This window comes from Nyctereutes procyonoides, unplaced genomic scaffold (genome assembly GCF_905146905.1).
Source record: "Nyctereutes procyonoides isolate TBG_1078 unplaced genomic scaffold, NYPRO_anot_genome, whole genome shotgun sequence".
NCBI lineage: Eukaryota > Metazoa > Chordata > Mammalia > Carnivora > Canidae > Nyctereutes > Nyctereutes procyonoides.
Window position 1 is genome coordinate 23445008 of NW_026575024.1, and position 13727 is coordinate 23458734.

At 49.3% G+C, this 13727-nt stretch overlaps 2 protein-coding genes across 12 annotated transcripts in view; one reads left to right on the plus strand and one right to left on the minus strand.

Moving 5' to 3' along the window:
- Positions 1-1706: 1706 nt before the first annotated feature.
- LOC129493837 (CMP-N-acetylneuraminate-beta-galactosamide-alpha-2,3-sialyltransferase 2-like) lies at positions 1707-7842 on the plus strand. Of its 3 annotated transcripts, none has more exons than XM_055300430.1 (5): positions 1707-1901; positions 1985-2179; positions 2319-2367; positions 2458-2577; positions 7714-7842. In XM_055300430.1, exons 1-5 carry the CDS (start codon positions 1891-1893, stop codon positions 7840-7842), a joined length of 504 nt encoding a protein of 167 aa, XP_055156405.1. In that variant the 5' UTR covers positions 1707-1890. The 3 variants fall into 3 exon arrangements, with proteins under 3 accessions (XP_055156405.1, XP_055156412.1, XP_055156396.1); XM_055300437.1 differs by lacking the exon at positions 7714-7842 and adding an exon at positions 4829-5028; XM_055300421.1 differs by lacking the exon at positions 7714-7842 and adding an exon at positions 3075-3298.
- Positions 7843-10230: 2388 nt separating this feature from the next.
- Positions 10231-13727, minus strand: part of CEP250 (centrosomal protein 250) — a 48528-nt gene continuing 45031 nt past the window's right edge. For all 9 annotated transcript variants that reach the window (XM_055300337.1, XM_055300364.1, XM_055300347.1 and 6 more), the window contains 3 exons: positions 13425-13526; positions 12353-12415; positions 10231-10770 (listed from right to left, as the gene is read on the minus strand). In XM_055300337.1, the coding sequence (XP_055156312.1) occupies positions 10507-10770; positions 12353-12415; positions 13425-13526 (429 nt within the window). In that variant the 3' untranslated portion in view covers positions 10231-10506. The remainder of the gene's footprint in view (positions 10771-12352; positions 12416-13424; positions 13527-13727) is intronic.

The following is a 13727-nucleotide window of genomic DNA, read 5'->3' on the forward strand; positions in this document are numbered from 1 at the left end:
CATCAGCTGGGCTCTGGGCTAAATGCTAAAGTGAAGAAGGGGGACCTGCTGACATGCCTACACAGTGGAGGTCACAATGTGGTGGCTGTGATGAGGTCCTTGTTATAACTAGACTGGCATGAAAGACTTCACTGGGTATCAGTCTCCTTTGGGAGACCACAGGACACGTGTCACCTCTCCCATCCTCTCAGCCTCCAGCCCAGACCTTGGCAGAGTTCCTTTTAGGAGTTAGCAAGTGGCTGAGGAGGCAAGAGGTGAGGTGTTCGGGGCATCTGGCTCAGTCAGTGGAGCATGTGACTCTTCATCTTGGGGCTGAAAGTTTAAGCTCCATATTGGGTGGAGAGATTACTTGTAAAATCCTTAGGGGTCCTTGGATGGCTCAGTCGGTTAACTGTCTGCCTCTGCCCCAGGTCATGATCTCAGGGTTCTGGGATGGAGTGGGGAGTGGGGAGTCTGCTTCTTCCTTTCCCTCTGCCAATCCCTCGGCTCATGCTCTCTCTCTCTCTCTTTTATGATTTTATTTATTCATTCATGACACACACACACACACACACACACATATGCAGAGAGAATGAGAGAGAGGCAGAGACACAGGCAGAGGGAGAAGCAGGCTCCATGCAGGGAGCCTGACACAGAACTCGATCCCGGGATCCAGGATCACACCCTAAGCCGAAGGCAGGGGCTAAACTGCTGAGTCACCCAGGGATCCCCTCTCTCTTTCAATCTCTCTCTCTCTCAAATAAATAAACAATAATCTTAAAGAAAATAATATCTCTTAAAAAAAAAACCCTTTAAAAATAAATTGATCAATCGAACTAAAAAAAAAAAAAAAAGAGGTGAAGTGTTGGGAAGAGGTATGGTGTGAAGGGTTAGGGGAAGGATAAGAACCTCCAGGACAGGGGATACTGAGGATGTCTGTTGGCCCCAGCCCCTTCTCCTTCCTATTACCAGGTGCCAGAGCCAATCTACTATCTGCTGGGGGATGATTGCCAGGGCCAGAGATGAAGGCTCAATACTTGAAGTGGGGTCTGGTAGCTGCCTGTATAGTTACGTTATGGCTGATGATGATGATGAACTTCCTGGACCAGGAGTTCAAACAGAATGACTTCCCTAAAAAGACAAGAATACAGTTATGCCACTGCCCCAGGAACTCTTTCAGAAAGTGTAGGTGTTCGTCTGAGATCCGCGAGTGCTCTGCCTGCCTCCGCGTACCTGGAACATCTGTCTGGTTTGATGAACGCTTCGAAACGGCTATTGAGCCTGTGCAGAGGCCAGAAGATCCCATATCCTCTGATGCTCTGATATTGTGGTTGGTCGGTGCACATTCTTGGTCTCTGTCCAGTCCCTACTCCCAACCCCATGCCCTGCCCATCTCTCCGTTCATGGCCCCACACTCTAACCTTCTTCCAAAGGTAGTGAGAGTAGGATGAGTCCCTAAGTTCCTCCCTCCTTCCTATGCTTTTTTTTTTTAAAGGAGATTGAGAGAGAGTGAGTGAGAGAGAGAGAGAGAGAGAGAGGAGAGAGAGAGAAAGCTTGAGGATAAGGGTGAGTGGGAGCAGGGAGGGTGAGTGGGGAGGGTGAGATCAGCAGACTTCATACCAATCCCAGAGCCCGACGTGGCACTCAATCTCATGACCCTGAACCATGACCCTAGCCAAAATCAAGAGTTGTTTGCCTAACCGACTGAGCACACAGGTACCCTACAACCTGTGCTTTTCGAAACTTCAGGGTGTTCAATCAAAGAGGGAGTTTGAGACTCGGAAGCCAATAGAAGAGCCTCCTGGGCAACCACTGGGCTACGTGGAGTCCAGTTGTCGGACCTGTGCAGTGGTTGGAAACTCAAGGTGCCTACGGGGCTCTGGCCATGGATTCAGGATTAACCAACATGACATGGTCCTCAGGTGGGTGCAGAGTAGGAGGTGGAGACCAGGATGGTCAGGCCAGATCCTCCTCCCCCAAATGTTTACCCTGCTCTCCTTTCCAGGATGAACCAGGCCCCCGTCCAAGGATTTGAGATGGATGTGGGGAACACAACCACCATGCGCATAATGTACCCCGATATGGCTAGCACGCAGAATCCTGGCACCAAATTGCTGCTGCTTCCTCTGAATTCATCTGGTCTAAAGTGGTTTATGGAAGTACTACAGGAACAGAGCTTCAGAAAGCCCATAAACCCTGGGTATGACAGTGAGGGAAGCCATTGTTGGGGGTGATAGTGGGGACTCCAGAGAGATCCTTGCTGAATATTGGGGAATCCCCAAGGCTTAAGCTGCTGTGTTAAATGACTCTGAAACTCCCCCATCCCAAACCCTTTTTAGATTTCAGATAGTCCAGTTTCCTGGTGGAAGTAACACAAGCAAAGACGAGGTAAGGGACCCAGGAGGGAAAAGGGGAAGGAGTCAGGTGATGTGGCTGTGGGCAGCCCCAGGATGGACTACTTTCTTTCATATTTCCCAGGTCTTGGTGATCAGCCTCACCTTTCTTCAGTACATCCAGGATCATTGGCTGCGAAAACGTCATCGTTTTCCATCCTTGGGGTTTGTGGGTCTGTTATATGCCCTGCACACTTGTGACCAGGTAAGACATCTTCTGCAACTCAGATTTTCATCCCCCTGCCAACAATGTCCGTTTTCTCAGGGACTTCAGATTGAGTCTAAAGTTTTTTGCCTGGCTTACAAGATCCTCCTTGATACCACTCCCTTCCTCTTCTCTCTCTAAACTCACACACTGGGCTTCTTAGGGTTCTCCAAACATACCAGCTACCTCCTGCTTTCTCATACACTGTTGCTTCTGCCTGGAATGCCCTTCTCTTATCTCCCTGGGGAGTCCTCTCTCTTCCTCTAATATGATGATGAGCAGCTGGTTGATGCTGTCCTTGCCAGGCTCTGGGATCACACTGTGTGTTCAGAGTGTGTCCTCCCTGGAGGTGAGTTCTGTTCTCCTCCCAGCTCTAAGAGGAAACCTGTCACACTAGATGTTAAATGAGTGCTGAAGGGGGCTTTGGCAGACATGGAGGCAAGACAGGATCCAACCTGTGACCCTGTGGCTCTCTCCTGTCTTATCCTATTTCCCAGGTATCCTTATTTGGTTTTGGGACAGATCAGCTCATGAGGTGGTCCCATTACTGGGATGATAAATATTGGTTCGAGAGTAACATGCACAGTTTCAAAGAAGAGCAGAAGCTCATCCTCCAGCTGCAGTGTGAGGGGAAGATTGTTATCTACAGCTGACATGTTTCTGTCCTGTTCAGCCCACTGGAGGCCCCAGGAGGCTGACAGGTAGTCAAGGGGACCACAGAGTGTCAGAGAGGGACTGGGGCTTCAAGTGGACCCTAGATATAGATCACTCTGCTGCTAAATAAAACTACAGCTTATTTCTCCCATGGGATTCCTGGTGGTATTAAAGGGCTGCATTCTATTCCACTTTCTTAACAGCACACATATCACCATATAACATATATATACATCACCAAAAAATAATCAAATGAAAAAGGGGAACAAACTGTAAAGTTGAGAATAAATCAAATGGATCTAACCGTATATCAAATTAATAACATAAGCATGAGAGAAAAGAATTATTTCAAGTTCCTTTGGAACTCAGTACACTCTGTATCCTTTGCAGGATATATTCTGTAGGCAAAAAGAACTACAAAGAAATTTTAAACTTCACTCAGTAGATTTATTATAATATTGGTATTATTTTTGAAACTAGATAATCAGTATCATGGAATAAAGTAAAATAAGTAATTATATTAACATTATTAGGAACCAAATACAAAGTCAGACATGCATAGTCAAAACTCTGTGACATTTGGATGCCTGGTGGCTCAATGATTGAGCATCTGCCTTCGGCTCAGGGTGTGATCTTGGGATCCAGAATCAAGTCCCACATCGGGCTCCCTGCATGGAGCCTGCTTCTCCCTCTGCCTATGTCTCTGCCTCTCTCTTACTCTCTCTGTCTCTCATTAATAAATAAATAAAAAATCTTTTTATTTTATTTTATTTTTTTTTTATTTATGACAGGCACACAGTGAGAGAGAGAGAGGCAGAGACACAGGCAGAGGGAGAAGCAGGCTCCATGCACCGGGAGCCCGATGTGGGATTCGATCCCGGGTCTCCAGGATCGCACCCCGGGCCAAAGGCAGGCGCCACCCAGGGATCCCTAAATACAAAATCTTTTAAAAAAAACAACAACTCTGTGACGTTAAGTTCAAACTGGAAATATCATTATAAACTCCATTTTTATTTTTTGTTGTCCCAAAATATACATCACATTTACCATTTTAACCACTTTAAGTGTGTTCAGTGGCATTAAGTACACACACTGTTGTGCAAGCACCACCGTGAACTCATGATTTTCCAAATACATTTTCTGCTCTGTCATCTGAACAATCTAAAAAACCCCTAACATACTGGTAGCAATGATCAGTCCTGGAACTCAGATTTGGTTTTCAATACTTCTTTCCCACGGAAAGATTCCAGGTCTGACAGAAAAAGTACACAGGAAATCTAGGCCTCAAAGTTGGGAAGATTTGAACATCAAAAATAGCAATTGTCATGATGGAATCACAGGGAATATATAAAAAGTCCTGAGTCCATCATGATATTCAGAAATAAAAACAATTCATTGGAGAAGACGATTACATCAACTGGGGAGGGGAGGCTTTTTTTTTTTTTTTTATAAACAGAATTTCAAGGTAACCAAATAGCCTCAGTTAATGAGGGTGTTTGGTTGCTGGGTGCATAAAACAAATATCCACTACATTCTACCTCCCTGGCTGCCCAAAAAGTACACACAAACTAACAAAATGCAAATATCCCTCATACAGCCAAGAGCACATGTACCTGCCTCCCCAAGAGCAATGGGGTCTACAGAGTGTCTAGCTTGGAGCCAGAGTCCAAAAACCCCAAAGGTGTGAACAGTACAGCTGCCTACCGTCATGTTTTCCAAATCCTGGACCCACTAGGACATCCTATTAACATATTATTTAGAGAAACAAAAGTTACCTGCTACAAAAATAGAGTTTTAAAAAATTGGTTGCTCCTGGAGAGAGGTTAGAAAAGCTGGATGGCAAACTGCTCCTTCTTTTTTACTTAATTTTGTAACGATGTGTAGGCACTGGTTTCATTTTATATAAATGAAACAAAAATCTACAAAACAAAACAAAAAGTTTGGTTGGGTAGAAATTTACTTTTAACCACATCCCAAAGTTTTCCTGTAGACTCTTTTCTCAAGAGGGGTCAGAAGGCTCTTTCTTTCCCCTTTCTGCCTCATGCCTACCAACCCTGTGCTGGCAATAGATGGCTCCCATCTCAGAGAGATGCTCCACACCAGCCTTGGCACATATTCTTCCCATTTTATTCCTATCCCCATTATACTTGATTTCCAAGCCCTTCCTTGTCTGTTGGACCCTGGGCTGAATGCCAAGGTGAAGGCAGTTATCCACAAAGCCTCCATGCAGGAACTCACAATGTGACTTGTGGTATGGGGTCCCTGATTCTGGGCTGGCATGAAGAAACCCACTGGGCATCAACCCCTTCTCCTCTAGGGAGGCCACAGGATACACCAAGTATTGCCTCTCCCCTCCCTCCTCTCAGCCTCCAGCGGTGCACCCTGTAGAGCTTAGCAGGTGACTATGGAGTCATGAAGGAGGCTGCCAGGCCGGCGTGGTGCTGGTGAAGTCTGTGACCACAACTTCCTACTTTTCCCAGTGTTTGGTGTCTGAGTCAGCCTGCCATTTTCCCTCTGCATGGGACAGTGAAGCCTTATGGTGGATTTTAGGCTTGTGGGCCGCCTTGATGCTCACCTGTGGCTGATGCTTGTTCTCTTGTCAGGAAGGTCTAACTTGAACGGGCTAGCTCCAAGGACCTGCCATTGTTCTTTGGACCACAGGCACACCCCCTGGACCCTAGAAATCTGTGCATACACCCAATCAGCGTGGAAACACTTTGAAAGGGCTCTCCAGCCCTCTCTTCTACCAAGATGTTCTGTGACACTTTCTCATCCAGTGGCCAGTGAACCTCTTCTGGACATTGCAAGTGTTTGTCTATGTCCAGGCTCTATCTTCCCTGGAGAAGAGGTCTTCTTTTCAGTGTTCATTGTAAAGCTTCATGACACACAGGTTTAGTATTTGCCAAGCGAATGAAGAGCTGGATTAGGGGCAGGGACAGCAATCAACTCATTTTCTCCACAAGGTTACTATATTTGGAGTTGGGCAGACAAGAGGTGGGCCCCATATAGGGAAAGGAGTTACATCCACCCCAGCACGATTTGTTGAGCCACAACGCCACGGCAGAAGGCAAGGTAATCATATAGCTAGAACGTGGGACTAATTTTGGACACCAACAAGCATTAGACTTTTGGATCTGCCAGGTGGGGCTGGAATACTCAGATCTAGGAGAGATTATGACAGGATACCAAGATATGAGGTACAAGAGTGATGTATGGATTATCAGGCACTGGATAAAAGCCTTCCCCGATTCCATCACCTCAACAACTAGCAATAATTAAGGAAGAATCAAAATCAAATATGAATTCTCATCCCCTCCCTGCCTCCACACATAAGCCCCTGTGCTGAGAACAGAGAGCAGCCACTCTGTTGGGGACACAATGCACAGCCTCTAGTGGAGAACTGTAACTCTCCTCTGATCCCTGACCCATTCCTCTTTTTACCTGCAAGCCCTCCCACCAGTGTCATGCTTCAGGCCTCAAGAAGGCATATAAAGAGCTAGTGGGATTGGTTAACAAACGACCAAGAAAGAGGTCACAATGTCCACACTGTGACAGGCTACTGATATAAACCAATTAGGTGGGACCCATGGCACCAGGGAACACAGCCCTACCTCGTCTGGAAGAGTCTCCCTTCTCAGCCTCACCTCCACTGGAATCTAGGCAAACCCTGGTCCCAGCAGGTGTAGACGGAGGAAATTCCAGGGCCCCAAGTTGAGACCCCATGTTCTTCTTGCTCCCTTGGCTACTTCCTAAGTGTAGCAAGCAGAGCTGAGCTTGTACTCCTTCCCCATGATGCTGGAGGATCACACAGGGGATGTTACTGCTTGTAGCATGCTGATAGACCCTCCTTCTTCATGCTCCCTGACTTTGCCTCCTGCCCCTGCTTCTTCCTGTCCCCCACCTCTGCACCCTGACTCCACTTTTCAGGACCTAGTGTTAGCACAGGGCTCAGCTGCTCCCTTCCCCTGCCCTGAGGAGCGAACAGGTGGTTAGCAGGTCAGGAGATAGGAGGTGAGGTATTGCAGGGTGGGGGTGGGGGTACATAACACAGGAAGGTGTCATGTGTCCTAAAACCAAACAATTAAACAACCAGCTGGCTGAAAAGGGACCTGTTTTATGTGCTGAGAGGAGGCCTGCATGCAGTCTTTGGCTGGAGGTTGCCTTGTTGCTTTTGTGGGTGAGGTATCCCCACTTCCACAGGAACATCTGGAAGTTCTGCTGCTGGCCCAGAGCCCCAGAGGCTCTGAGGTTGCTCACCACGGTGCCACATCTGCATAGCCTGCTTTCACCAGCAGGCTGTCTGCCTGATTTGACCAGTGCTTCCAGATGGGCCCCGAAGCTCCTTATGAAGTTGGAGACCATCTCCAGAGTTCCTGGGCTCTGAGCTATACCACCTCCCTGACTCCTTTCTCTGCTCCAATAGCCTCCTTTGTGTTAGAACATGGGGGTCAAGCAGTAAGTGGTCTTTGCTCTTCTCTGTAGGCCCTGATGCTAGGAGAACAAATCCAGTGCCAGCCAGCCAAGGAGAAACTATTTCAGCTGACCCCAGGCCACAGCAAAACCCTGAGACCATGCCGGTCCTGTGCTATATACAGTGAGGAACTTAGGTAATGTGAAATCGTGTTGTGGCATGGGACATCCACTGAGGAGCACCACACCGTGCTCTGGTGGGGGCAGGAGGGTGAGGGTGGTGAGCAGTGCCAGCCTGTGAGCCCCAGTGCCTTCCTGACTTCCTTTCCTATCTCTGCAGAGTAAACCAGGCCTCATTTTTAGGTTCAGGTAACAAGGGCAACAAACAAAACCTACTTGTACATAGTGCACCTGAGAATACCCATGACCTGGTAAGAATATCCATGTGCTGCTGGCGTTGCTGAAGCCTCCATATGCAGTATGGACTGTGGTGGTCTTGAGCCAAGGTGGAAAAGGGCATCTTTTATCAGGTGGTATGGCTGGTGGAGGCCCCAGGCCTGGAGCAGACAGCCCTTAGCTTTTTGGTGTTGTTACCTTGCCGTCACTCTGCTGTGATTGCACGCTCTCCAACCCCCTCACTAACATACAACCAGTTTTTCCTTCTCTACCTCATGCTAGGCAGCTTTTCTGCCTTCAAGCTGCTGCTGGTTCCAAGCAGGGAAGCAGATGAATCAAGGTAATTCGATTGTGCTCTGATGATTGTTGCTCTAACACACAAAGTAGGGAGACTGGTTGAGAGAATGGGGTGCCCGCACCCACCAGACCCAGGCACTCCCTAGGAACAAGAACATTGCCCAGACTCTGGCTAAGCTCTACTACTCTCACGACTTTCTGGCCTGCACCAGCCTCTAGCGAACAGACAAGGAGAAGGTTGAAGGGAAAGATTTTGTGAAAGGAACCCTCTGCGCTCAGCTCTGACCTTTCCCCTCAGGGTTCTGGTGATTAACTTTACTGTCCTCAAGTACATCCATGAGACCTAGCTGGTCAGGGGCATTTCCTAACCACTGATTTGCTGTGGCATGAGATGAGGAAAAGGAAAGGAAGCTCTTGCCTGATGCCCTTAGGCAAGGTTCAGTCCTGCCTGGAAGATCCACACTCTCCTCTAAGCTAGAGAATCAGAGGATGGGACAGAATATAATGAGCCAAGTCCTGTTTGTCTTTGAGAACTCCCAGCACAGAAAAGGCCAGGTGAGGCTTCTGAGTCACAGGGAACCTCACTAGGGTCTAGCATCTCTCGGGCCCCAGGCCTAGTTCTGGGGGCTTCTAAACTGTGATGTCTTACTAAGGATCTGTTGCTGAGTCCCAAGCCATGAGTTTTTGGAATAAAGCTTCCGCAGTGGTGAACAGCGCCCTGTCTGCTCTGTGTGATGTGATGAAATACAAGGGGCCTGGGCCCTGAGTAAGTAGGTTTGTGGGAATCGGGTGCTATTCTTAAACCCCTACATTCTTAACTAGGCCTTAGCTCCATCCTCAGGCTTAGGAAAAGGAATTCCAGGTTACACCTGAAGGGCCAGAGGAAGGCCAAGCCCAGCTTCTTTAAAGAAAATTGTTCTGGGGATCCCTGGGTGGCGCAGTGGTTTAGCGCCTGCCTTTGGCCCAGGGTGTGATCCTGGAGACCGGGGATCGAATCCCACGTCGGGCTCCCGGTGCATGGAGCCTGCTTCTCCCTCTGCCTATGTCTCTGCCTCTCTCTCTCTCTCTCTGTGTGTGACTATCATAAATAAATAAAATTAAAAAAAAAAGAAAGAAAGAAAATTGTTCTTCTAGGCTTCGAGAAAGTTGCCAACAATAAGTTTTAAGGTGGCGAATGGGGTTCAGTCCAGGGTGCCTCCACCAGGGTCAGTCCCTAAGTGACAAATTCTGCCATTGGCCATCCTCTTTACTGGCTTGACACACAGTTGGACTACAGGGGACCAGAGCTGGTCGCAGCTGGTATGCCCAGGAAGGGACGCCAAGGGCATTCACCCAGAGCAGAAGGGGACTGAGGCCAGATGGAGTGTTTGAACTCCAGAAACTGACTAGCCTAAGGTCAACTCAATGTTTTTGAAGCCCCAGAAGTTATTTTAAGTCAAGAACATATGATGGTTCCTCATTATCCATGAGTTCAAATCTATATTCCAGGGCCCTCTATAATTTCCCTCCCTATGCATCCAACCTGAGGCCCAGCATGCTTTGGCACAGGCTGACTGATCTTCCCAGCATGCTTAGCAACCCCGCCCAACTCCTCCATCCTTCAAGGGCCAGCTCATGCCTTCCTTCCTCAGTCTCCAGAATTTCTACACACTTCTAGTCAGCACACAGAACTGTCTGTGTGACTCACTGATAAGTGTTCTTGTCAACTGGACTCCAGCTCCCCGTGGATAGCGGCTTTGTCTTGTTGCATCAGTCATAAGCCTTCTCTGTCAGAATGCAGGCAGATGACAAATTCATGCTACCTGATAGGAATCTTTAGCAAATTCTTCCTTCACAGATGCCCTGATGTGCTACTGTTGCCCAGTGACACGAGTGAAGACAGCAGCAGAGAACAAATGTGGAGACATGGGGTTTATTGTTGGAGGGGAGGAGAAAGATTAGGTGAGGTGCTGGGGTAATACATTCTAGACAAGAGGCAGTAGATGCCCCTGGGCCAGAGCAAAACTCCTGCAGGTGACTCTCGGTTATGGGCAGGTGTGGCTGGCCTCATGCCTACGTGAGTCAGGGCCTTCCCCAGCCTTGTGGGTTTCCTTCCCTCTCTCTGGGCCATGACAGCCATTCATCTGTTCATGTATCCCCAGGTTGGCCCGGATCCTGCCCTGGCTGTGGCTGCTACCTGGAGATGGCCTGGATAGTGCTGGGGCTGGGGCACAGCAAAGCTGGCCCTGGGGATGTCAGACTTTGAGTCAGGGACTCGTCCAGCTTGCGGGTCTCGGCCTCCAGGACGGTGGCTTCAGGGGCCTGGGCCACGGCCAGCAGTGAGTGGGAGAGGCTGTGGTGCAAGCCCGCTAGCTCACGGCTAGTCTGCACCGAGCGAGCAATGTAGTCCTGCCTCTGCTTCCGCTCCAAGGCCAGCTGGCCCCGCAGCATGGCCACCTGGGGGCAGGAAACCAAGAGGGAAAGGGTAAGTGCCCCAAAGCTGCCCCACGCCCTCCTGCTCTGCTCCCCGGGCTCTTGTGAGGGAGTACCTGAATCAACTACCACACACAAATCTCATGATCAGCACTATAGTATTTGGGGCAAGGGTCTTTGGGAATCATGGGAATTCCAGTGATTCTCAACCCTGGCTGCATAGGAGACTCGAATAGGGACCTTAAGAACAAGAGCAACAACAAAATACTCATGTACTTCATTGATGGATCATTTATGTAATAAAATGCCAGGATTTTAACTGTATATTTTGGTGAGTTTGATAATGTTCATACCCATGTATAACCAGTATCCCAATCAAGATACAGAATATTTTAAGCCCTGCAGAAAGCTCTACAGTGACCTTTTGGAAGCTTTTGATAAATACTCTGACTTAATTACATGGTGGTGAGGCCTGGGCATCAGTATTTTTTCAAAGCTCCTCAGGTGATTCTAATGTGCAGCCGAGGTTGAGAATCACTGATTAATTCTTGTTTCTCTGGGCAGCCTGGGTGGGTCAACAGCTTGGTGCCGCCTACGGCCCAGGGCGTGGTACCAGAGACCTGGGATCAAGTCCCGCGTCAGGCTCCCTGCGTGGAGCCTGCTTCTCCTGCCTGTGTCTCTGCCTCTCCTTCTCTATGTCTCTCATGAATAAATAAATAAAATCTTTAAAAATAATAATAATCCTTCTCTGATGAGTACATGGAGACTACCAGGAGGTGGTTACTGGGAGCTCAGGGGAGATCTAGGACTAGGGTGAGGCAAAAGACTCCTGGAGTGTACAATTTAAGGAGGGACTCCAGGTCGATAATGAGCATCCCCTTAAATTCTCCACCCTACATGCTTCCCTTGCCTCCCCCTAGTCTGGGCCCCAACTCGGGACTGCTTCCTATGAATTCAAATTAATGGCTAAGTGTAGCTGTACAGTCAGGCTCTGCCAGTAGTGCTATTAATTTCTGAAACAGACTCAGAAATAAAAATTCCATAGTTCTTATTACTCCTGGGCTTTGGAAGACAGGGCAAACCTTATAATAAAATGCCAGGATTTTAAGTGAGGCCTAAGGGGCAAGAAGGCACTTGATCCTAGCTTCCTTGTATGAAGTGGCTTCAACTGAGCTAAGAGGTATGGATCTTGGTGCTGGTGCCAGGCTACTGTGCCTGGTATGCTGGCGACAGCCCTGCTTGCATGGGTGTATTTGAGGGCAGAGGAGACCAGGATGCTCATGTTTGCTTTTGTTTGTCCTCCTAGAATCTTCTGTCTGCCCCCAGGCCCTCTTCCTTCTCCTTTCCCTTCCTAAGTAGGAAGCTGGTGGTCTGGGGTCTGGAGCACGCTTTCTTCCCCACTCCTACCCTAAACAGCTGGGATGCTGAGTTGGGACTGGGTTCTTCTTGCCTCCCATACAGACTGAAGTTCTCTGAGGAACTATCTCCTATCTCTCTGCTGGAAGGGCCACAAGGGGTCAAGCACACAGCAATTAACCAAAGCCTTGTCCCCGGATTTCAAGGGAGGGGAAAGGGGGCTTAGAAAACTGATCCTTCCAGAACATACCTCTTTCTGCAGTTCAGCCATCTGCTTGTCATCTGAGGAGCCCTTCTGTCCTCCCCTTCCATCCTATGGAGGACAAATGTCATTCCCTATCGGAATAGGCCCTCCCACCCTGGGGGTTCTGTAGGCATTTTCAGGCAGCTCATCCCAATATCGGGGGCCAAGGCAGGTGCTGTGGGCCAGATGTGCCTGGATCCACACTGGACTCCATGGGGCACCATGGCCCTTGGGCAAGGAAGTCCACAAGGGGCCAAGCCAGCCTAATGGATGATGCCCATGGAGACATGATGCTGAATATCCAACAGGCTCAGATGGCATTGGCTTGAGTCACCTTTTCATTTACAGAAGTATACCTCGCCTCTGCTTTGTGCCAGCCCTGGGCTGTGAGCTAGGGATGCAGAAAGGAAGTAAGGCGAGGTGCCTGCCCTTGGGAAGCTTTCATAAAGGAAGGGGGACAAACAGCTGGGAGATGCTCAGCCACCAGAAGAAGTCTCTCCTGATCAGGCTGCAGCACTGTTTATTGATGGGCATAACTCAGCTAAAAGAGTGCTGGTCTGGGGAGTCTTCCCCCAATTCCTTACCCCAAAAAGCGAGTCTAGTCCCAGGAAATACCATGGACTCTAATCTTATAAATTCAGTACTACCAGGGAGGAGAGCCAAGGGGCCCACAAAGCTGCTATCAAGCTCCTGGGCACATCAGGGTCTGGCAAGCACCACTTGAAACCCATATACAGGGATTCTGACCAGAAGCCCGAGGAGCCCCACTCTTGGGTGAGCCTGAGGCCCTGGTCTGGCAGCAGGTAGGTTACATGCCAGGGAAGCCTTCCTGAGTTCCTGAGAAGGTAGGGCTGCAAGCTGTGACTCCATCCCTACTGAGGATAGACCGCTTTCCTGGGTCAGGAACAGACTGAGCTGCCTTGGGTGGGTAGAAGCCAGCCAGGAGGGGCTCTCCAGGTCAGCTAGCATCATGGCTGTCTCCCCCCAGAGGGTAGCCTGGGCTATGTACTGCAGGGGACTGTTTCTGGGGGCCAGGTTTGGACTTTCTGGAGGCCGCAGTCAATAAGAAGAGGCACACCTGCTGTGTGGGGGACGAAGCCGCAGCTTCCTTAACCTCCAGGCCGCCTGTCCGTGACACGCGCATGGACTCCCTCTTCAGCTTCCTGCGCTCTCGCTCCACCTGCAAGATTCAGCTGAGAAGTCAGGGCTTGGCTTGGCTCTGGGGCTGGAGCAGGACTGCCTGTTTGAGAGGAGGCTGGTGTGGCTGTGGGTATAGGTATGAGCAGGGGACAGCAATCATGAGAAGCTAAACTCCCAGCATGAGGAGAGCATGGGCCAGGGCAGCCTGAGAACAGAGATGTGCTGCTGGGCCAGAAGAGGT